Source organism: Bidens hawaiensis, unplaced genomic scaffold, assembly GCF_021521415.1.
Source record: "Bidens hawaiensis isolate Kalapana, Puna unplaced genomic scaffold, B.hawaiensis_p1.1 tig00011894_1, whole genome shotgun sequence".
Classification (NCBI taxonomy): domain Eukaryota; kingdom Viridiplantae; phylum Streptophyta; class Magnoliopsida; order Asterales; family Asteraceae; genus Bidens; species Bidens hawaiensis.
In genome coordinates, this window is record NW_027491950.1 from 673,089 (window position 1) to 697,413 (window position 24,325).

The 24,325-nt window shown below is 34.4% G+C and overlaps 2 protein-coding genes across 2 annotated transcripts; both read left to right on the forward strand.

The window, feature by feature from the left end:
- The first annotated feature begins 1,619 nt into the window (after positions 1-1,619).
- Positions 1,620-5,349, forward strand: LOC143539419 (homeobox-leucine zipper protein HAT4-like). The gene is made up of 4 exons (XM_077032744.1): positions 1,620-1,782; positions 2,456-2,835; positions 3,449-3,528; positions 4,745-5,349. Exons 1-4 carry the CDS (start codon positions 1,620-1,622, stop codon positions 5,112-5,114), a joined length of 993 nt encoding a protein of 330 aa, XP_076888859.1. The 3' UTR covers positions 5,115-5,349.
- A 10,120-nt stretch (positions 5,350-15,469) lies between these two features.
- Positions 15,470-17,067, forward strand: LOC143539420 (phosphatidylglycerophosphate phosphatase PTPMT1-like). The gene is made up of 4 exons (XM_077032745.1): positions 15,470-15,475; positions 15,506-15,599; positions 16,400-16,482; positions 16,555-17,067. The coding sequence occupies exons 1-4, from the start codon at positions 15,470-15,472 to the stop codon at positions 16,963-16,965; spliced, it is 594 nt and encodes a 197-aa protein (XP_076888860.1). The 3' UTR covers positions 16,966-17,067.
- The last annotated feature ends 7,258 nt before the right edge of the window (positions 17,068-24,325 follow it).

Sequence of the window (24,325 nt, forward strand, 5' to 3'; positions counted from 1 at the left end):
AAATAAGCATTTACGAAAACAAATTTCTAGTTTTAGGTATTATTTACAAAAATTTCCAGAAATATGTATTATAAACTAGTCGTGACGAGTAGTTTGTAGAATCCAATTAGAACTTGCCGCATGTCCTTAAACTAACCGTAACGAGCACGTTAACTAATCATTTACTCGTCACGACTAAATAAGTGTCATGCCTCGTAATCAACGCCCACGAGTTATTCATAAGTCCTTTAATTGCGACGAGTAGATTATAAGGTTAAACTAGTCGCGATGAGTTAACTACTAATAAACTATTCATGTAGGAAATGTAAACTGGGTAAACTAGTCGTCGGGACTAAAAGACTTATTAATTACTCGTGAGCGTCGATTACGAAGCATGAAACTTATTTTGTCGTGACGAGAAAATGATTAGTGAACGTGCTCATTACGGTTAGTTTAAGGAAATGCGACAAGTTTTAATTGGTTCTACAAACTATTCGTCACGACTAGTTTATAATACGTATTTCTGAAAATTTTTACAAATGATACCAAAAGCTTGAAATTTGTTTTCATAAATACTTATTTTAGGAATTTTCCCATAAAATATACGTCTCTTATAGGCTGGAGTAGACCTACCCTTTAGCAAAAGAGGGTAGCCGCCTACCTTCTTATTTTTAATGAAATTTGTATGTAAAAATCTCAGCTTTCTATTAAAACTAGTGTTAACCCATTCTATCACCACTCATGAAGCATTTTATGGGTCCGTCACTGCTTATAAGAGTCATATAATTCTATACAAGATATAAAGACACCCATACAAAATGCACCTATATAAGTCATATAGAGATTCAAACAAGCCATACATACGACTCATCAACTTGTATAGGCTGGCTATATCCGAGAAAACGGGCCTATACGCTTCGTATTGGGCGATTCCCATCGTATATGCATGGTTAATAGGGTATGTTTTAACACCTAAGTACATATATGCCTCATCATGTAGGTCTGAAAAATAGGCCTTCTTAATATAAGACCACAAGTAGTGGTGAAGGTTTGAAGTTGAAAACGACCCCAAAACGCCGGGCACACCGCCCCCCGGCGCGTTTTGGATCTCATTGGATATACAACAGTGTGGTGCAGGTGACTTGGCCAATCGAGTTTTTTCCATCATATTTATATTTTTATGTATGTTAAAAAGTAATAATCGTATAATAATTGTCAGGGTGCTATGCAGCATTTTACCACTATGCGACTTTTTACAAAACTAGTCGTTACTGATTAGGACATCACGTGTTATGCAACCCCCTACATGCTTGCTTACCGTTACACGTGATCTAACATTCAATAAATATAATAATGATTATGTAGTCTCTTTTCTTAAAAATAATTTACAAACAATACATAAATAAAAAATAATTACAATTTAATAGAGTTCCACGTACAAAGTTCTCAAGTTGCATACATACATACATACATATATCAACACATATATATAGGTGTTGGTGTTTTGTCCGTAAACTGCAGCACAGTGAATTAATGCCTGAAACAATAAAAAGGCAGTGAAAACAACCAAAAACCAATTAGAATCACTCTCTTTTGTCCCTCTGCAATATCTCATCTCATCACCATTTTTTTAGCCGGTAATGGCTGAGAGTGATGATGGTTTAGGCTTGAGTTTGAGCTTAAAATGCTCTGGAAACTATCCACCACAACGGTTTCCGTTGAATCTGTTGCCGTCTCAACCGTTATCGTTTGCTCAACGTCTTCAAGTTTCGAATAATCATAATCATGCTGTAGTTTCTCATGGTATGTACAAGTTTCAATGTGTATTGTAAAAGTCAGTCCAGGCGTCCGAGTACTTAACAAATAATCTCGCGAGTAATTCCAATTGTTAAAAGATTTTGAGCCGAAAGCGAGAAAAAATTTGACCCGTGGGTAAAAAAAATTTATTGGGCCTAAACAATTATATGTTTAAATGTGCTTATTTGTTATGATTTAGGGTTGCGGAAACAATATTTTTATATATAGAAATGAGCTTAAATAAGTTGGTAATTGGGTTGAAACATTAACAATACATATTTTTTAATATATTTTTATAAAAAATAAAAAAAATCAGGCCTGCCGGTTGATCAGGCGGGGCCTTCCTTCAAAGATAGCCTTGGGCGGTTATTTTGACAAAATGGACAAACTTTGAAAATTATCGATATCATATGAGGTTAAACTTCGAATATTATTGATCATAACAGCAATTTGACTAATATCCGAACAGCGGTTCTTACTAAAAATATTAATTTTTAAAAAATTTTGGTCAAATCAATAAAAAGCCGTTTGAAACGGTGTGAGATTAGACATTATACGATGTGTGTATACACGCGCTAGCAAACACGAAATTTCACACGTTTTTAGCTGTTTGTATGTAAATGTAGATCACAATTCACAAATTTCCCAAATGTGTATCTGAATTTATAAATTTCAATAGTTTTTAGCTGTTTATTTGCACATTTATATCTAAATTCACATATTTCAATAGTTTTGAGCTGTTTGATTGTAAATGCAGATCTGAATTCAGAAAAGAGACATTGCGCTCGAGGAACAGACGGAAACCGGCCGCTGTTGACGGTGGAACGTGACGATGAAGCATTGGTTTCGTCGCCAAACAGCACGGTGTCGAGTGTGAGCGGGAAGAGAGTCGAGCGAGAGGAGAACGAGGCGGAGCCAGAATCGAGCTCGCACGGGGTTAGCGGAGATGAGGATGATGAAACCGGAGAGGCCTCGGCATCGAGGAAGAAGCTCCGGTTATCGAAGGATCAAGCCGCGGTGCTCGAAGAGACGTTTAAGGAGCATAATACTCTGAACCCGGTGAGTGGCACGCTCGTAATTAAGGTCGCCGTTTTTATGAGAAAATGACCAAAATTCGTAATTAAGGTCGCCGTTTTTATGAAAAAATAACCAAAATGTCCTTTTGAATGGTTTAAGTAAACAAAAAGTTTCATTACAATACAGTATTTCAAGTGGGTACCGAATTTATCGGACGGTATGATATCGGTACTCATTACAAGATCTCTACATGGTACTGAAAATACTAGGTACTGGATACCATACTGAATCTATCTAAATACAGTATGGTTGCGGTTCAGTACCACATGCTTATCACCGTTCAGTACCACATGCTTATCACCCCTACCAAAATGTCCAAAAAATCTCGACATAAGCTAAAAAAAATTCCCATCGAGCGCCTCAGTATCCATTAGCTCCGACGATTTAAAAAAATCAACCTGACAGTTTTATGACACATATCATAATCTTGTTGGTTGAATATCTCGTAAAAATTACACGGTTAACGAGATTGATGGTTGACATTATAGATAAAATAATGGACTTTTTGGTAACTTCCCTATAATTTCTTAATATATTATAATTTCTTAATGTACATTTTGTTTTCATTATTATTAATAATTTCTTAATATATTAGAAGCAAAAACTGGCACTAGCAAAGCAGCTGGATCTGAGGCCTAGGCAGGTAGAAGTCTGGTTTCAAAACAGAAGGGCAAGGTAGGAAATAAACTCTTTCCTTGAGGATAATTTCGGAAATTTATATTTCACTGTACAAACACACATTGCATTGGTTGTCTTTACATGGCATGTGGTACTATCATTAATTCACATAGTACTACTAATCAACTTTTCTAATACTATAGCATTCATGCATCAATGGTTGTACATTAGTCAGGGCCGGCCCATAGGGGAGGCGGGGTGGTCGACGGCCACAGGCCCGACACCCCGCTAGGCCCGAATTTTTTTTTTAAAATTTATATGTATTTTTATTAAAAGAATATATATTTTTAGTGTTTAAACTCATTCGCATAAACATTAGCTTGGTCTAGTTGTAATGAGATATTACTCCCAACCAAAAGGTTATGGGTTCTAGTCTCATTTGAGGAATATTTAATCTTATTTTTATACAGAGGTTTTTTTACACAACCTAATTTATAACCAATTAAACCCATATCAAAGTTAAGTTGTTTTAAACCAACAAAATACTCCTATTATTTAAGGCCCAAAAAAATTTTCGCCTTCGGCCCAAAATTTTTTTTGCTTTCTCAGAGCCGGGCCTGACATTAGTAAGGCGGTGCCATCATCTTTGAACTCCTATTTGGAGTACTGTTATGAATGCATGAGGTACATTGGTACTTTCACAACATGAGGTTATTGTAGCATAAGCATGCATCTAGTTGTACATGTGGTCGAATATTTTTGTTGTGTTTTTGCTTTTTCTGATTTGAAGCCAATTAGGGGTGTGGGAATGTCATTGGCTTTGATGTATTTATTAGGACATTGGTTATTCACACACCCTTAACCTATTCACACACCCTTTAACATGGGGTTCCATACGATCGTATAGCCCCTATACGATCGTACGTAGGACGTGTGGATAACCAAATGGTGTACGAATATCATATCCCTTTATTAGCCATAGATCAAACTAAGCAAAGTCAACTCATTTATGCCAATAGCTAAGAAAATACATGTGAAGTTTTTGACAAATGTCATATAATGGCAAGCAAGACCTTTTAATATGGTACTTTGATAGTAGGGTTAAAATGGTCTTTCTACTTTCTTTTAATTCTTTTTAAAGCTTAATAAAATAATGGATATTTGTTAGATTTAAATGGTGTGTGAGTTAGCTCTTTAAAAAGAGAATGTTGCCATGTTAATTTTTTTAGTTATTATAGTTGAAATTGGTTGCAAAATGGTTGGAATCTTGTAGGACGAAGTTGAAGCAAACAGAGGTCGACTGTGAGTATCTAAAGCGTTGTTGCGACACCTTAACGGAAGAAAACAGACGGTTGCAAAAGGAGGTAAACGAGCTTAGAGCACTTAAACTTTCTCCACAGTTTTACATGAATATGAACCCTCCAACAACCTTAGCAATGTGCCCTCAATGTGAGCGTGTAGCCGTATCATCATCTTCCTCATCATCCTCTGCAACCGCCACATCATCCATCCTTGGTCCCAGCATTCCCAAAGGACTCCTTGGCTCGATATCTACGAATCACCAAAAGCAAAACAACCCGTTCTTACCCAGAGCATCCATCATTCCCCATCGCCCACATGATACCCACCACTCTTGCTGGTAGAAGGGGAGGTGGTGGGATTACCATTTTGCCCTTGAGGAGCAAGGGCAAAATAGGAAGATGGGAGATGATTTTGTTGGGTTAAAGCGAGATTTGATGTAGGAATGAGAGGGGGACAATGTGGGAATTGTTTTCTATTTGTCTTGGTGTTAGTTGTTTTAGTATTAAATTATGTGGATTTTGATGGGTTGCTTTTAGAATCTAAAGCTCCTTAGTCATGAGTCATGATGCTTAGATTGTGTCTTCACCCATTGTTTGGAGGTGGGACCACACAAATTGAGGATAACATGGTTGGATGTGTACATATTTGCTAGGAATTAAATAAGTTGTGTTTTTATGCATCTCATCATTACTTCAAGTTATCACCTAAATCATTCTTGGTTAATTCAACACTATCTAATTATCAATGGGCACGATATGTGTTGGGGTTGATCTTTATTTGTAATCATGGTTCTTTGCAATCGACATGGCCTAGTGATGGGTGATACAGCGGTGGTAAAAAATAAATTAAGGACGATTGTTATGGTTACGTGAAATGCGGTCTTGTAAAAGGTGAATCAGCTTGTAATTATTAGTTAACTACAGATTTAGACATAATAAGACTAATATTAACATGTTTTATTACTACAAAAAGTGATACTTGACATGAAATGGTTTTACTTTTTAATGTTCTCTTGTTTTCTTCTTCTTCACTTGTACCTTTATGCTAGGATTGCAAGCTTCTTGCTTTTCTTGCTAGTTATTCTCTAATATATTTCATTGCTTTTCTATTAAAGAAAAAGTATAAGAAAAAAAAAATTAGGTACTTATTCCCATTTCATTCCAAACACTTGATGGAATTTATGTGGCCAAGTTACAGTCATGTCGTGTCACATGGGGTGCATGCATCACTTCCTCTCAAAGACCGTATGTTATGGTGGAGGGCTTTGAAGCCCCTCTACAATGTTACGTCAGCGTCACGTGGGCACTGGGGGCTTCGAAGCCCTCTCAAAGACCGTATGTTATGGTGGAGGGCTTTGAAGCCCCTCTACAATGTTACGTCAGCGTCACGTGGGCACTGGGGGCATCGAAGCCCCAGGGCATAATGCCCCTCTATGGTGAGGGGGCTTCAACCTTTTTTCTTTTTTTCATAAAACAATAAAACCAATACAATAATATATAATACAATAACAAAAAAAATACAATAATAAATAAAATACAAAATAAAAATAAAAACCATACAAATAAAAATAAAAAACATACAAATAAAAAAAATGATAATATAACTACTATTCGTCGTCCTCGTCCTCGTTTGCATATTTGGCCAATATATTTGCTTTTCTTTTTTCCATCACCGCCCGCGACACAGGATCTTGATGCGATAGATCTTTTGTGACGAGCTCGAATTCCTTTTGTTGCTTTCGCTCTTGGTGCATCGCTTTGTAATCCGCAAGCATCGCCTTTCTTTCTTCGTGCATTTTCATGAGGCTCTTCTGTTTTTGTTTTTTAATGTTGGCAATCTCGGCTAGCCTCAGCTCTAAGTTTTCAAGATGCTAGCTCATGTCGGAACTCTTAGATGATGTGGTTCTGGACGAAGATCCTCCACCTCTAACCGCCGCCTTAGCTTTATCTCTTTCTACCAGCCATGGCAACTCATCCGGTTCGTCAAAAATTAATTCCGGATCCAACTCATTTAGATCAAGTTGACAACGACCATCGGACATGGGCTGAGACAGCGATTGATTGGCTGAAGTAGACGTTGTCTGTGACCGTTTGGACGGTCGCGGTGGTGATGATGTCGGGACCGTATGCCACTTTGGCGAGCTTATGCATTGTCTCCAAATATCCAACATGCCAAAATCTGTTTTATAAAGGGCTTTGTGTTGTTTTAAGCAGGCCTCCAACACATCGGCATTGCTCATGCCGCTTTTTCTGTTGTTCGCAACGCGGGTGTGAACGGCTGTGAAGTCGGTTATTTTTGTGCGTAATGACTTCCATTTGTTGTAGACGGAATCATTCCCGCAATACTCTCCTCGACCCATTAAAGCAAAGAACTTGGTGCGTATTTGTAACCAAAACTCCGGCGAATGTTTGCCGTCACCTTCGATACATATAAAAGCTTAGTATTAGTAAACAAAAAAATATAATATGGAAACATATAAATATTTTTATAATATACCTTGAATCGAGTCTTCGGAAGAGTCGATCCATGCTAACGCTAACACCATTTCCTCGTCCGCTTCCCACATTTGTCGTTTAACCTATTCGGTTGTTCGAACGTCACCCGGGTTCTTTTTTTATGACTTCTTTTTGGACGCGCGACTTGCGTTTCGGGTAGTTGCATTTCGGGTATTTGGGTTTGCGGTACTTGCGAGGACGTATACGGCATTGGCGCCCGAAAGAACATATCGGGGGTAAACGGTGGCATGGGTGGAGGAATCATCGGTCGTTGTTAGTTTGCATAGAACGGGTTGCTAAGGTCGTCGTTATTTGCGAGTAAACTAGCCCACCACATACAACTCGGATCCCACGGGTTTTGGTTCGGGTTCGGGTTTGGCCGTTTTGGTTCGGTGTTGAGCTTGAGCTCGTGTTCAGGTTTGGGTTCGAGTTAGGATTCATGATTTGGTGTGAAGATGAAAGTTGTGAAGATGGTTAAATTTGATGTGAAGATGGTTAAATTTGGTGTAAAGATGAAGGTTGTTTGAGTAAAATTGAGAAAAATGTTTGAATTTATATAGAAATGTAAATTATAATTTTTTTAAACGGCTCTATTTTTAACCGTTGGGATGGGCCCCCCAATCACCTCCCTTCCACGCCGGCCTTCCCCTTCACCGCCTCCCTTTCGCGCCTGCCTTGAAGGCGCCCCCCGGCGGTGTTCCCCCCCTCTTACGCGCCCCGTTCCTCCCCGTACCGTGCCCATAGCGACCAACCTAAGGCTTATGTTATGGTAAGGGGCATCGAAGTCCCTCTACAGTGCCACGTCAGCGCCACATGGGCACCGGGGGCTTCGAATCCCTTCTCCATAACGCCCTGCTATGGTTAAAGCTTCCTTAGGCGCCCCATTATATATATATATATATATATATATATATATATATATATGTATGTATGCGTGTGGATGAGAGAGAGAGAAGGCGCCGGTCGTCTGATGCCCTCTCTCTCCGCGCCCTCCTCCACAGCGCCCCCCGGCGGTGTTCCTCCTCCTTCGACGCCCTTTTCCCCCTCTCCAAAGCGCCCATAACGAACAGCCTAAGCACACCAACAATAATGACTAATGACTTAGAAAGCAACTCATCATTCCTAGACTTTATACCAATTTATTTTAATGCAAAATCAAATGTATACTAGGGGCAGATGGATAACCCAAAGAACCTGAATCTATATCAAAACGAGGACATTTCATTTTTTTATTTCCACCAAAGTAGCCAAAGTTTGTCGGATTAGTAGGGGTGGTCTTTCATCTATACCAAACCGTCTGAATGCATTTCAACCAATCACACAATCATTCTTATTTAGTAAACTGTTTAGGGTTGGTGAAATCAATTTCGTTTGCTAAATAATAGGGGTGCATTTGGACTTGAAACTGATTAGGAACCCGAAGGGTGCCCTAGTACCCTTAGGCAGTTGGAATTTAATTAACATGCCCGACTGAGGAATTCAGCAATTCTTAACTTCCTAGATTCTTTTAATGATAAAAATCGTATAAAGAAGTTATCCCAGTTGATTACGTTGGGGAATTTAGTGGTTCTCACAAATCTACCATATAGTTCTTCACAAACTCTAAAGATGAATAATAATAATGCTTGACTGAAAAATATTGTCAAAAACAGAGGCAGCTTATCCTAAATCGGATTTTTTTTTGGGGGGGGGGGGGGGGGAGTGTTTGCTTTACCCCACACCCTCATGAATGCATGTGTATATGGACAGTGACGTTTTGATGATGTACTTTAGACTTCGCATCAGCGAATGTTGTGTTTACATTTTATCAGTTAACATCATGAATTGTTGTTGCACGATATCTCACAATTACTACCGATGGCATGGATGTTAAAATCACGCTGATTACTCCAGAGTACCCTCACCTAGTAGTTTTAACTCATCATTAACATGATTAAGTTATCATAAAAATGGTAACACAATTTAACTCTTAACTCTTAAGTTTACTTCAGGTAAATGCATGAGTTACTATTTTGTATTTAGTTAACAAAACCATGAAGTGTAAAGCGTTGGATCCTGCTTAATAAACTGATTGGCCCAATCTGTTTAAGTTTTGGGCCAGCCCAAGTAAAGCAATCCCAAGTCCAAACTACAAGTCTACAAGTGTATAAACATTAAACAATTAAAAGTCAAACACCATGTTGAATTGTTCAGAGCTCTTCGAGATTTTACCACATAACATTCAACTGAGAAGACGTCTTAACTTAATGCTTGGCCTTTTGATTATGACAAGTACACCGTTTCAAATGCATTCAAGTCAACTGAAAGAAGTTTAGAAAACTATTAATTTCTTTTTCTAAAAATTATATAAAACTCTTAAATTTTCATATCTATCCATATGTTTAAAAGAAAGGCCATCTCCTCTTTCTTTTGTAGATTAGTATGCAAATTTAACGATATGAATTAGTTGTATACAAATGAAATTACTATATACATCATCATTTATGTTATATATTTGTGTTTGATAAATAACCAGTCAAAAAGAAATCACAGTACGAAATACTGAAATACTTATACAATTTTACGCATTGAATGAAGGCGTACACATAGCTCTCCAACCAAAACAAATAGTTTATTTCTCTATCTCCGGTCATTCTTTGATTTTACCACATCTCTTCAAAATGTTCTTTAAAAGGTATAAAAATTTGCACATATGCTTATAAATATACATATAAACAAAAGATTATTACTACAATATTTATAAACAAACTTTAAAAATACTAAAACCAAAATGCATTATAATCAATTTCAATTATAAATAGTAAAAAGTAACGGTTTGATCCTTAGAGCATCCAATCCAAACAACTTATTATTTCTCGCTTCTTCATCCTTACCTTTCCTCTTGAGCTCATTTGTAAAAAGGTATGAGTGTCTCACTCCCATATATAGACTGCAACGATCCAACAAGTCATACATAGTAATCTTATGACTTCAAAATTTAAAAATCTAGTTTTCAATCAATCGAGTCTTATTATTTAAAATAGCTTATGACACAATGACGAGGCCTAAAATAAACATAAAATTATATAAATATTTCCTACATGTTGAATAGTTTTTGGGTTAATAATTACTTTTAATGAATTCATATTTGAAATATAGAAAGCTTAAGGGTAAATAAGGTAAAATATAAATTTTGTCATATCACAATAAATAATTTGAATAATAATAACTCAAGTTGTATTTTTGGTAAGATCTCGTGAGTTTTTGTGATTAAAAAAGGAAATTAATTAAATAAGGAAACAAATAATATTGTCATATTTCTAATTTTTCCTCCAGTGATTTAATCATAAAACCAATGAAGATATATTACTTATACTATTTATGTCTATATAATTAGGCACAGTTAAGAGTTGAAATATGATATGGGCTTCACTTCCAGAATCTTCCATGTTTTTTAGGGTTTGGGCTTGTATTTTCCTATATAAACACCCCTAAACTCAACCTTAAAAAGAACCTGAAGAGCCATACGATTTTGAGAGCTCAGGAGGAGATTTTTTGGAGGTTTTGAAGGCTTGGAATTATACGGTGGTGAGCATATTGATCAAGCACGAAGACCACGGGTTTTATCGCCTTTAATCTTTCGTTTCTTTTATTTTTCACCAAGAATTCCTTTATTATTGTTTTGTTTTATTTTATGATGCTAGGATAAACATTATAGACTGCCTAGGCATATGATGAACCTACTCTGATGTTGTGTTTTGATTTGGGATTATTTATCGTTATGGTTTTATAATTTAGTAAAAGGTTTAATCATATTAAATTGATGCATATGGATACTTAGGTTTGTTTAATTGATTATTATTATTCCATAGTTGCCTTGATTATTGTTTGTCATTATGATAGGTTGCTATTAGGTCATCTACTTTGTGTTTTTGACTATTTTATTATTGATATGCATTAAGATCATAGGAATAATAATTATTAATTAATTAAACCTAAGTGTACTGCTAACCTAAATAGCTGTAAAGTGCTAGGTTATTGATAGATCTTTATTATTTGATCTTGCTAGATTTAGTTCTTCGTAAGGAGTCCGCTTAGGTTTGATTATTTAATTATTGCCTATTGAATCAATTAAATATATTAAACTGTCTTTGATTTCCGCGCTGTAAGGTAGGATTTCGTTTAAAGGAACTAAATCATAAATAATTAGGTTACCGTAAGGAAACTTGATTTTTAATACTGGTGTGCGTTGAAAATAATTAGAAACCCATATGTGTCTCTTGAGAAGGGTTAGGGGTCCTGTTCGGGTTTTCTCTTAGGTGTCTATTTTACGATCCCAGTCCAAAACTAAATATTTTCCCGATTAATTAACAACTGAAATTTAGGGGATTCTAGCCTAGGTAGTTATCTTATCATCATCTAAATTAAGTCCAAGTTCTAAGTTTGGTCGTCTTTAGTTTTCTTAATTAGTTTAAAATTAGTTTATTAGTAAAACACCCTTTACACAAATAATAAATAAATAGTCGTGTATGTAGTTGAGTCTAATTTAGCTAGTATACGTAATTAAAAGAGTCTCGTGGGTTTGATATCCGGACTTACTTAGCTGTACTAGAGTCGATCGGTTCACTTCCCGGTTAGTAGTTTAGTTAAGTTTAAGAGTAGAATTTATTACTTAGTGTCTAGATTAGCGTAATTTTAGTTAATAATTATTAAGACTACTTTTAGCACATCACGATGTTGCAGCGGTGACAATTTGCAATGTGCTACTCGTTTCTATTAGTTTATCAATCTATCTAGGGGTATACTCTGTTAGTTTATACATATTATATGAAACCCAATTTTTTTTCTAACAAAATAAAATTTTTTTAGTAATAAACTAAAGTAAAATTAGATTCTCGTAAATGGTTCACAAGGGCTGGTTTCCATGTTGACTTGAATTTGTTAAGCAATTTTGGTTTATGATCTATTTATGAAGTAAATCCAGCAGATTCCATCAAAATTAGATGTTGCACACGCACAGGATACTTCAGAAATTGGCAATTAACAGTAGTGGGAAATCATTAGAAGACTTAAAAAATTTAATTGCATTTTATACTAAATCATAATAAAAAAAATTACATTGCACACGCAAATGCGAACATCTATATCAACAATGGTATGATAGGAGATGACCTGAGCAAGAATAGAAGGAAAAGGGATTTGAAGAGATGAAATTAATATGGGATGGAGCAGTGAAATGACCGCTTGAAACTGTTTTTTTAAAAGAAAGGCTACATTATTAATGTTTTATAAGAGGCTTGTGTTTTGATGCATCTATAACTTGTACATTATAAACCGTATATCGATATTCAATAAATTTTACATTGAAATATTGATAAAAATAAGCACGTCGTGATGCTATGCTCAAAATTTTTTAAAACTTAATTCATTCAATGATATATAACAAAAACAAATAGAAAATAAATAGAGAAATATATGGGTAAATTTAAAGGGGTGGAAGGGTAATTATTATATAAATTTTCAAAAGTTTAGTATAGTTGAAGGATAAAAGTTTTAACTATAACTAAACAATTAAATCTTGGCTAAAATACCAAAATACCCTCTTAATTTTCTTAAATGCTTCAAGGAATCAAGGTTATTAGTTATGAGGAATTTCATATATATTCATGCAAAATTAAGAAATATCATATATATCCTTATAAATTTTAAAATATCATATATGTCCCTCTCTAAATATTGAAATATCAAATATATCCTTCTATAATAGTTAAAATATCATATATGTTTCTAATATATTTTCATTAGAAACAATTCATAACATTGCAATTTTATCTTTCAAAACCTAACCATAAAAGCGAAACTATAAAATCAAAAAACCCCTCAAAAACCTAAACCGTAAAGCTAAACCCTAAACCCTAACCCCCCCTTCCACTCACCCACGGCTAAAAAACCTAAGCCCCACAAAATCTAACCCTAAAAGCTAAACTAAAACAAAAAAAACTATGAAGGCTAAACCGAGATATTTATTTATATTTATTTTTTTAGAACAAGGGATGCTAGATAAACATTTTTGTTTTTTTACTTTTTAGTTTTTTTTGTTTTATAATTTTTGTATTTTTTGATTTTTTTATAAAGGTTTTTTTTTTCCTTACAGAAATGATTTAATGTGGGTGATCGAGGTGTACTCGGTTCTTCGCTTTTTTAAGTCGTTTTTTGAATGTACCTCTTACAATAATTTTGCGATTCAAAAAGGGGTAGCGGCGCAGCTTATTGTCCGCTTGCCTTCTGTTTCGATGTAATCCAATAAACAATCAATAAATTTAATAATTTTTATTATTTTTCTTACTTTTTTTTATTTTAGATGTGTTTTTTAATCATTTTAAAGTCAATATTAAAAAAGGTAATTTTATCCTTGTTAAACGTTTATAACAGAAGAATATATATGATATTTTGAATTTTTTAGAGCAATATATATGAAATTAATCCTAGTTGTTATTACAGTAAGCAATCAAATTAAATTTTAAGATATTTTTTTTGGATAATATATGGTATAGATATAGATTATTATTATTAACGTAAAACCCAAACCAATTACAATAATATTACACCCGAAAATCAGACAAAACCAAACCCAAATCCTAGAGAGAGAAACATTCGTTTGCAAGAAACCAATCAAAATCAAAGCTTCTTCCTTGTTTCTAACGCCTTCAAATTTGATCAATTGGGTGTCAAGAAAGATGCATATTGAGGAATATGATGGTGAATTGGATGTGGGTTTGAATACGAAACGGGTTTTAGTCGGAGCAAGTGCTCGTGCTCTGTTTTACCCGACTCTGTTTTATTATCTTGCCAGGAATAAGATTCAGACTGAGTTTCACTGGTGGGATACAATTGATCAGGTATTATTATTATTTAACTTAGAAGGATTTAATTGGTTTGTTTGTTTGAGGATTAATAATTGCTTAATGTGATACGATTAGTTCTAATAAAACCAGATAATTAAATCAATGAAATTTGGATTGGCCGATAATAATCCTTACCGGACCATGCGTAGTCAAAAGTCAAAACTCTTTACCCTTAGACGTTTTATGCCACGTGACGTCCAGTCAACTTTTTGGAGAGTTATGCAAAAAAAGTAGCTTAGTCAAAACTCTGGGGCAATATTACACAATTATTATTTTTTAGTTCTTTAATATAAATAAAAAAAACTTTGATTGCCTAAACTTTCCTCCCTTGGGCGATGCGTTTTTGGTCCCAAAACGTTGCACTACGCGGTCTAAGTCCTAACTTTCCTGTCATTGTGAAGGGCAATCTCAATAGCATAATAATCATAAATTTTACAATCGATTTATATATTACTTCCACTTGATTTTTACTTTTATGTTTTTCATTTGGTTCGTAATCATCACTGTGAGCGAAATCGAGGCAAAATCAAATATAAATCGATGACTGTTATGCTATAGGGATTGCTCTTGATGGAAGTGAAAGTTAGAACTGTCAGTAGTTAAACTGATAGTATTAATTATTAACGGCCAATATGTCTTAGTTTGGAATTTGGATTATAAAAATCCATTTTTTTTAAATAAATGGTAATAAGTTAATAAGTTATCATTCTAACCATGGGTTTATTATCAGTTTGTATTATTAGGTGCTGTGCCTTTTCCAACCGATGTTTTCCGCTTGAAAGAACTTGGTGTTTATGGTGTCGTTACACTTAATGAATCGTACGAGACGTTGGTTCCAACATCGTTGTATATCAATCAATCAATCAATCATGCCCAGTAAAATCCCACCGACAGCAAAGCTATAAGTAGGGTCTGGGGAGGGTGGGATGTAGGCACACCGTACCTCTATCCAAAGAAATAAAGAGGTGGCTTCCAGAGAGACCCTCGGCTCTAAGTACATGTATGAAGCAAAATAAAGGAAATCAAAGTTTAACAGTTATATAAAAACTACTACTAATTATAATAATATTAATAATAAGATCACATTTTAACAGCTATATAAAAGCTAATAATAATTATAATAATAATAATAATATATGTAAGGGAAATACCATTATGGTATGTGACCTAAATAAGTTAAGTCTAAGCCCTAAGGTATTCAATTCTCTCTAAAAATCCTTAACTTTTATGTAAGGGAAATACCATTATCGTTGTATCATGTAAGCATTTCAAGTTAAATATTTTCTTTAATTCTTACTTTATATAGGCTATATTTTTATGTTGGTTTTCTTTTTGATATTGTTTTATTATTAGGCTCATGGAATTGATCATTTGGTGATTCCAACAAGAGATTATTTGTTTGCTCCATCTTATGATGATATTCAGAAAGCTGTCGAGTTCATCCATGGTAAGTACATATATATTTAACGAATCTCCATTTAGACTCATTAAGCGTATAGGTCACATAATGGCAGGTCCGGTTAAGTAGCGTATTAAAACACTTGATTTTTGTCATACACCATTTTTTAAACGCGCTCAACTGTTTGGTCTCGTAACCACGTTTTTCTAATTTTGTCCATTAACAAGATATAAACCAAGAGAACCTGTTTCATGTAATGGGTTGAAATTTCTTGGGCTGTAAACAAGCCGAGCCTGAGCTTGCCTAAGTTCGAGCTTGGCTCATCTAACTTATGAGGGCTCGAGGTCGAGGTCGGTCGTTTCGAGCTCTAAATCTAAAGCTCGAGCTCGGCTTGTGAGGAAGTTTTTCAAACTTAAGCCGCACTTGTTTATTATTTATTAATATTAATGTATTTATACTTATTTTTATGTATATGTATAATTGTAAATTATTGCGCATTATAAGTTATTTAGTTATTTTTATTATAGTTTTATATATAATAATCAACATTATTTAAATATATTTGTTTAATATATTGAAAAAGAATAAGACGTTATTAGGCTCGTTTAGGCTCATGATCCAACTCGAGCTCAATAAGTGAAACTCGGGCTCAGGCTCGTTTATCTAACAAGCTTGTTTTTAGGCTCGTTTATTAAATAGACTTATTTTTAGGCTCGACTCAATGCGAGTTTTTAGCGAGCCAATCTCGAGTGGCTCACAAACTCCTTGGTCCGTTTACACTCATAGAATTTATCACCTCTTTTTGAGCCTATTATGATGTTTGTTCTGTTGTTTCTTTATTTATGAAGAGAATGCATCCGCGGGTAAAGCTACTTATGTTCATTGCAAGGCTGGCCGAGGCCGCAGTACAACTATCGTTCTCTGTTATTTGGTATGTATCATTGCAAGTTGTGGCTCGTTAACCAACCATCTTGGTACCTCTAATTCTGGTTATTAATAACAGGTGAAACACAAGCAGATGACACCTGATGCTGCTTACGAGTACGTTAAGTCAATTCGACCAAGGGTCCGTTTAGCTTCATCCCAGTGGCGAGCTGTTCAAGACTATTACTATGACAACAGAGTTAAAAAGCAACCGAGTTTTGAACCGTTTGATGATGCAGCCGTTGTGTTGGTGGCAGAGTCAGATTATGAGGGTTACAAAGAGAGTTTTGACTTGGGCTTGACTCGAAACAGAAGTATTTTGGCGGAACTTAGCTTGATTTGCAGGTCACAGTTTGTTAGTCAAACGACCGTTGCAAGACTTTCTAGCCTATGGCTTGGGTGCAGTGATGCGAGTCGGAAAATGGGGTCGGAGGATTTGGTGAGCTCTGAACAGATGGCGGATGTTGGGATTAACATTCGTGTTCATTGACTCTGGTTTCGCGTTGCAAACCGAAGAGTTGGTGTGTGTAGTGTGAGGGATTCTGAAGTGTGTATATGGAGAGTATGAGTGTCTTTGATGTTTGTTATTAAGAAATAACTAGAATTTGTGCCCCGCGCGTTGCGGCGGAACATGTTTTTCACATGAAATAGTAATATACATAATAACATTGCCAACAAAGATCAATTTGAGAGTACTTATGTGATTCTTAAAGTCATAGAAATTAGTAGCTTGATCCAAAACAAAAATAGAAAAAGATGTACAACTCACCCTTTTGCCAGGTCTAAATGTATCATCAATTTCTCAAGTGTGTTTGGGTTCGTGTTAGAAGTTTAATATATTTGCTAGAAACCCAAACGATTGTGCTTGAGTTCTTATTGAGGGTGGTGAGGACCCTCTATGATGAAATCTTCTTAGGTAGTGTTTGTCATATCCTACAATATATGACATCTTCGTTGCCTCATCGGGTTTATCTTGTAATGCATATTGCATAGGTGATAGCCCACCTGAAAATAACATACAGACTGATAAATTATTTGGTGACTACAAATGCTCACAAAGAATATGGCTCTGATATCAAGTCTAGTTAAAGACAGTATTTAACATTTGGAAATCAAAATTTTACGTCTAGTGCAACAAGAAGAAGGGCTTAATTTAAGTCTTCACTCAAAAGTCTCAGATCCCTACAAAAAACAGAACACCACTGCAATAGCCAACAATAATTCAAACGAAAACTACCGCATTTTCAAACACTATAAACTAAATTTAGTGTGTTCATAATATTATTTTTATTTATTAAATTAAGATTGTGACTTCTAAATCTAAAACAAAAGAAAAACAAAATATGTGATCTATTTGTTATATGACCCCTTAGTCATTGTTTACTGAGGTCTCAGGCAGCTGAACTCTAGTTACTGTATGTGGACAGGTTGCATTTCGTAGATAAATAGACTAAATTTCCTAAACCACTAAACATTTAAAAATCATATTAAACAATTTGTTGGCAAACACAAAACAATTTTTGGCACACACAAAATTAATTCACTAACGAACAGATCGCATGGTCACCCATTTCTGCTCACAGTCAACATGTTGTTATTCAGCTTGTTTCTATATCACAGAAAAACTACTCAACATTAACTCAGCAAGAGTATGGAACTTACTTTCATCCGGATGATTAATCACCTCTTTCGAGTAACCATTATATTCATCTCCTTCCACCAAAATATGGATTTTGACCTGTTCGGTTTCGGAACAGAATCCTGTGCATCGGTCTCCAATAATATCCTATTAAAAGGCACCATTTTTAGCATCTTCTTTGCCTTGCTTTCTTTCACTCCCATAAAAAAAACCTGAGAATGAAAAAAGTAAGAAGAAATCAAAGTATAAAATGAATTTGGGTATAGCATGTATGCAGTTCAGAAGATATATGATGGTCTAATCTCGGTCAGGTCCTGGGTTACATTAAAATTCGTTAGTTTTTGAGTCAATATTTATCTTCTTATGTACAAAAACTATTTTGGATGGGGACGGCTAGTTTTAACACGGAACGGGCTTACCTTTTATCCCATCAGTTCATGATATCCTCCTATATAGAAAATATGATGAAAACATACGATGATCATGGGCTTATTAGATATTGATGTTGTTTATATTTTACCACATGCCATTAAACGATGGGATCCACACCTGTAGGTGGAACCGAAGTATACGACAGAGATTGAGGATCTGAAGTATATGACATAGATTGCTGATCATCATACGCATTCGTCCTCATATTTCTCTCTTTCTAAATTTCTTTGTGAAAACGATGGCAACCTGCAGGTGGAACCGTGGAAAGAATTTCAGGATGTGATGAAGAGGAAGATGCAAATGGAAAGTGCCTATTGGATGTCTCGTCGGTGGCCGTTGAGATCATGTAGCATCAAATAGTTGTACATCGTGTCTAACAATTGTACATTTTATCTACATGTGAACTTTCAAATGCCTTATATATATATATATATAAAATGTGAAGGATGGTGTAAGGCATGGGCTTGTGTATGAGTACATATAATATATAGAGTTAATTGCAAATATGGTCTCCCTGGTGGAATCTCAAACGCAGGTTTTAACCTTGTGTTGTTCTTTTTGTGGATATGGGTATGTGGTGATCATTTTTCTCAATTGGAACGCTGTAAACCTAAAGTTTGGTTTTCTGTGAACAGACCGTTCTACCCTTGCAATGTGCAACCCTATGGTTTTAAATAAATTCAATTTGGACCCCCTGTCTATTAACATATATTCCCTCCAACAGATTTAACCAACAGAATGTTAACTTTTTAGGGTTGACTAACTTTGACCCGTTGACCAAAAATGTAAGTTGCTTATTACAATCTACTAAATATAAGTAATCATAATCTTGACTATCTAAACTGATTATTTCTATAAAATTAACCAAATTGACTTGAAATCAAAAATTTACATAGTTTGTCTTTCCTAAGTCAAACTTTGACTTTACACAATCTTAACCAATTGAAACATAAGGTGCACACATGTCACACCCCGACAAGGGAGTTGGACGTGACGATTGAATACCAATTAAACACAGCGGAAATAAGGTAACAAATGTATATTAACACACTAGGTCAATGCTAAAATTAAATGTCAAATACAACTACAAGCTAGAAGTTCAACTACCATCTAATTAGGGGATAGGTTCTACTATCCATCATGGCTGGGGATAGGTTCTACTATCCATCATGGCTTCTTTGGGTTAATCTCTACGGTTTGATGCAGGTTTTCTAAAAAGGGTCTTCTATCTCCAAACAAACTCATGTCTAAATCTCTATATTTCCACATCTTGAGAAGAGGTACCTGAACACATGCTTAAATAATTGGGTCAGCTAAAAAGTTGATGTGTTCATGAGTTTATGTTATAAAACATTTATATAAAAATGATCTAAAAGTATGGTGCACATTAAGCAAGTTCACAATCACACCTGTACCCACGACCTGTGAACATCTAAAATATATAAACCCCTTTGCCATACCCCTTATTGTTATGGGTCAAATTTACTTATGTCTGCCAACATAAGACATAAAACAGCGCCGGTATATGTCACAAGATAACCATTATATCATTAAGTGGGAGGTCGTCCATGATATAGGCCCATTGTGTGCGGGGGTCTTCCCCAGATAGTACTACCCATATATCCCGTGGCTCCTAATGGAGTTAATGAGTGTGCTACAAAGTCGGGGATTGTTTATGGCGAAAAAATCGGTCTTGATTAATAATACACCAATAATTTTAAAACATATAGAAGCATGTATTCACCCAAAAGTTTAAGAAAAAGGGTGTGCATGAACTCACCTTGGTCTATGCGTATGCGTGAGGATAAAAACGCTAAAGAATCTTGTATGCTACGCGGGAAACAGCTCCAACTCACAGACATTCCTAAATTCATGTAATGTGTCATTAAAAGTAATACGTGTCATATTATATGTGCCCGTGACTTAAGTTGGTTATGGTTATTTATATTCTTATGTTATTTGAGATATGGTTGCATATTGTGACATGGATCGTAACAAAGTCTCCTAACTTATAAAGTTGTGGGATTTATCTTGCAAAATTATTCAAATAAAAGAAAATATGGTTTATAGTAAAATAAGGTTTTCTATAGAATGATTTAAGTAAAAATAATTAGGTTTATGTTAGTCCCGAATATACAATTTTGTTATTTTGGCAAATTTTAATCCCTCGATATTTGATATGTAATATACCTTAATAGTCTTTAAAATTAAACTTTTGACTTTTTAGTAACTTAATATATATCTATGTATTCTCATATTCTATAAAAAGTATATATTTTAGGTATAAGTAATATGAAGTGCTTAGAAGCAAGTAACAATGCTGTCGGGTTCTCTAAAATTTGGCGTTTTAAGAATAAGTTAAAGATTATGTTTCTCAATTTATCTTTCAAATATCCTTTTTTTATGCTAGATAATCAGCAAAAATATAGATTCTTAAATTTTTACATTTTGATTTTGGTTTCGGTTATACATATATTCGATATTTAATGCATTAAAACAAATTATAATATATAACAAATTGAATGGCTTGTATAATTACAATTTGGTTATATATTATGAAAATAAGTCATATTAAAATATGGGTATGAAAAATACACGGTTAGGTCGGTTTGGGGTTAAATCATGTGAACTTTCAGTTTAACCGCGTGATTAACTCGTAAGTTAAATGAAGGTGATTTCCCTTCCTAGTATCTTAAATATACATATTTTAACTATAAATACGTTGGTTTTAATATTGGTAGTAAAAATCACGTGGTTTTCGGTTAGGTGACATCATTAACATGTAACTTAATAGTTTTTGTAATTTTAATCTTGTGTGCATGTTTTTAAAGCACAACTCATTTTAAACATGTTATATAAGTATTATGAATTGAAGGTAACTTTCATAAAAATACTGTATATGCATGATATCGCGAGTGCCTATAGTGTATATAAAATTATGATTTTAAGCAAAACAAACGAGTAGACGTGTTAGAAAATTATACCTACTTTCTGAGCTAATTCAAGAGGTTTAAAAGAGGCTTCAAACAGGTCCAAAGGTTCTGTAAAAACATGGTTAGGATATGGATAAGGGTTTGCAGCAACCATGTGAAAAACTAACATTGAAAAAGAGAAGATGAAGATTTTGATAACGGTTTAGGCGTACCTTGATTGTATTGACCACGAGTTTGATTTAGGGCTATGTATGGAGTCCAACAATAGGACTTATCACTGTCAAGATGATGATGGAAAGATTAGAAGCAATATCAAAGGAAATGAATTCTAGAACTTACATGATTGGACAATGGTTTTCACTACCGAAAAGTGAGGTGATTGAAGATTAATATGAGGCTTTTCTCTTGATTGATTCCAGCCAATCGCAAGGGTTCAAGGGTATGTTTTGTTTGTTAATGGAGGGCTTTGAACCTTGCAAGAGTTAAGAAAAGTTTTGTGAGCATAAAGGCTTTTGAACTCACAAAAGAACAAGAGTGCAAACTCGCCTATGATGCCTCTAGAACTTGTGATTCGTTTGGACAGATTTCAGGTCGTCTCTGGGCATCAAATGCGCCCAGAGATTCAACCAACATAAACTTTATTGAAATCCTTGGAAGTTGGAAAAAGATTCAATGAAATTGGAGTTCGTTTGATACCTTAAACAGGATAACAAAGTAAAAGTATCATTGCAGTTTTGGTTCTTGCGCAGTATTGACATTAAGTCGATTTGGAGGTCGAAATCTTGATAAAATAAAGTGAGGCCAGTTTGAATCTTTCAGGAGGAGATTGAAGGTTTTTATAGAAGAATAATGGAGTCATTTGGTTGAGTCTGGAGCAAGATATGGGTCTCCAAAGTTGACTTTTGCATGCTGGCAGAATCTAAGTGAAAGATTTGGTTGAGATATAGGGAGATTTCTTGGTATTTAGAAGATATAGGAAGATATGGGGAGGTTTGATGCAGGGATTTTGAGAAGGATGAATGAGCTAAGACTTTTCATTGGTCTTATATAATTCTTTCTATGATGAAGTAGAGGCTGACCTTAGGGTTGTAGGCATTATAAACAAGAGATTTGGGGAGATATGTAAACCGGATCATGAGATTTTATGAATCTTGATAATATTATGCTCAAGTCAACCTTCTTCTAGAAAAAAGTAAAATATGCTATACAAAATGATTTATTAAAACAACTAATATTAAAATTGGTCAAGTACACAGGTGATTTATTAAGTTTTAGGAAGTTCAATTTCAAAGTTAATTTATTTAATCAAAACATGTGTGTAGTCGAGAAGAGATCAACGAATTTAGGAGAAGATATAGTTGGTGATTTCATATTATTAAGTTCCTGCTAAACCATCAATTAGAGAAAAAAAAGTAACAATCTAATTAATTGTAATGTGTGTACAGGTTTGGAATGGGGGAGTCGACAAGAGAATGAAAGCCACTTGCCATAGGGTTGGCTCATTTTGTATTAGTAGATAATCTTAACAAGATATTATGGAGTTTTTATAAAGTAGGTCTCCTACACTTGTGATTTTTATAAAATTAGTCATGTAGTTAATAAATATCTTTATATAGACTAAGTAATTATATAAAATAATATGTATGCATGAACATTTATATGTTGTTTGAAGATTTATTTAGTCTTGAAAATAATACTATATGTATACATATATACCAAATAAACACACTCAGTAACATGAGTTATTTGCACAAGTGTTATGCAATTACGTATATATTTTGATACGATTACATAGTTTTAAAATTAGGTAGATTGGTTTGGTATTTGCTTTACATGCACATACATGAATTATATAAATGTTGTAAGGTAAATATTTTTAGTGGGTTTGGTAATTGTGTGGGCTTGCCCAACAATGTGATTTTGAGTGCAACGGGTTCTAAATTGTATTAATTGTTTTCCTAGTTTGCTTCTATCTAATAGTTATTTGTAAATCAAATACTAAATAGATAACATTTAAAGAAAAAAAATTATGCCCAAAATCAAGGTTATTACAACACATGTATATACATTCAAATCCATACAATACACACAACACACAGTTTGACTTTCCAAGGTCAATTGTGACTTTACATACATTCTGTCACACCCCAACCTAAGGCGGAAATGCCGGGGCGTGATCCGATTGCTCACAGTTCGAAGATACTATCATATATAAAATGTGATAATATCTAATTAATTATTTAATTCAAATAATACAAAATATTCAAATACAACAATACAACTCAAATAAATAAATACAATCAATTAAATTTAAATTTGTATTCAATATAACCCTAAGGTCTTTCTAAGTGTCCAAACTTCAATCTACAATCGTCCTGCATATGCGTAGAAAATGAAGTTTGATCAACAACACATGTTGAGTGCGATGATCACCAATTTTGAATCAACAAATAAGAATATATATATATATATATATATATATATATATATATAGATAGATAATTGATAAATGATAATGATAAATGCGCAAACCAATCTATGTGGTAATAATCAATCAAATCTTAACAAATCAAAATCAAGTATATTTGTGTGCCAATGAATCGTTGCCAAGCGAATCGAGCATTGATTACAATGACTAAATTGTCGGTTTACCTTTGCCAAGAGAATCGGGCTCCGGTTACCAAGACGGTCGTATGATCATACAAATGAGAACCCTATACAAGGGGATATGTTGGACCTCTCCGAAACGTTATCAAATAAACAATTAAGCATGTAGCAATTAGCAAATAGTATTCAACTGATATTCACACAATAATTATGTTTGCGATTTTGAGTATATATTTAGA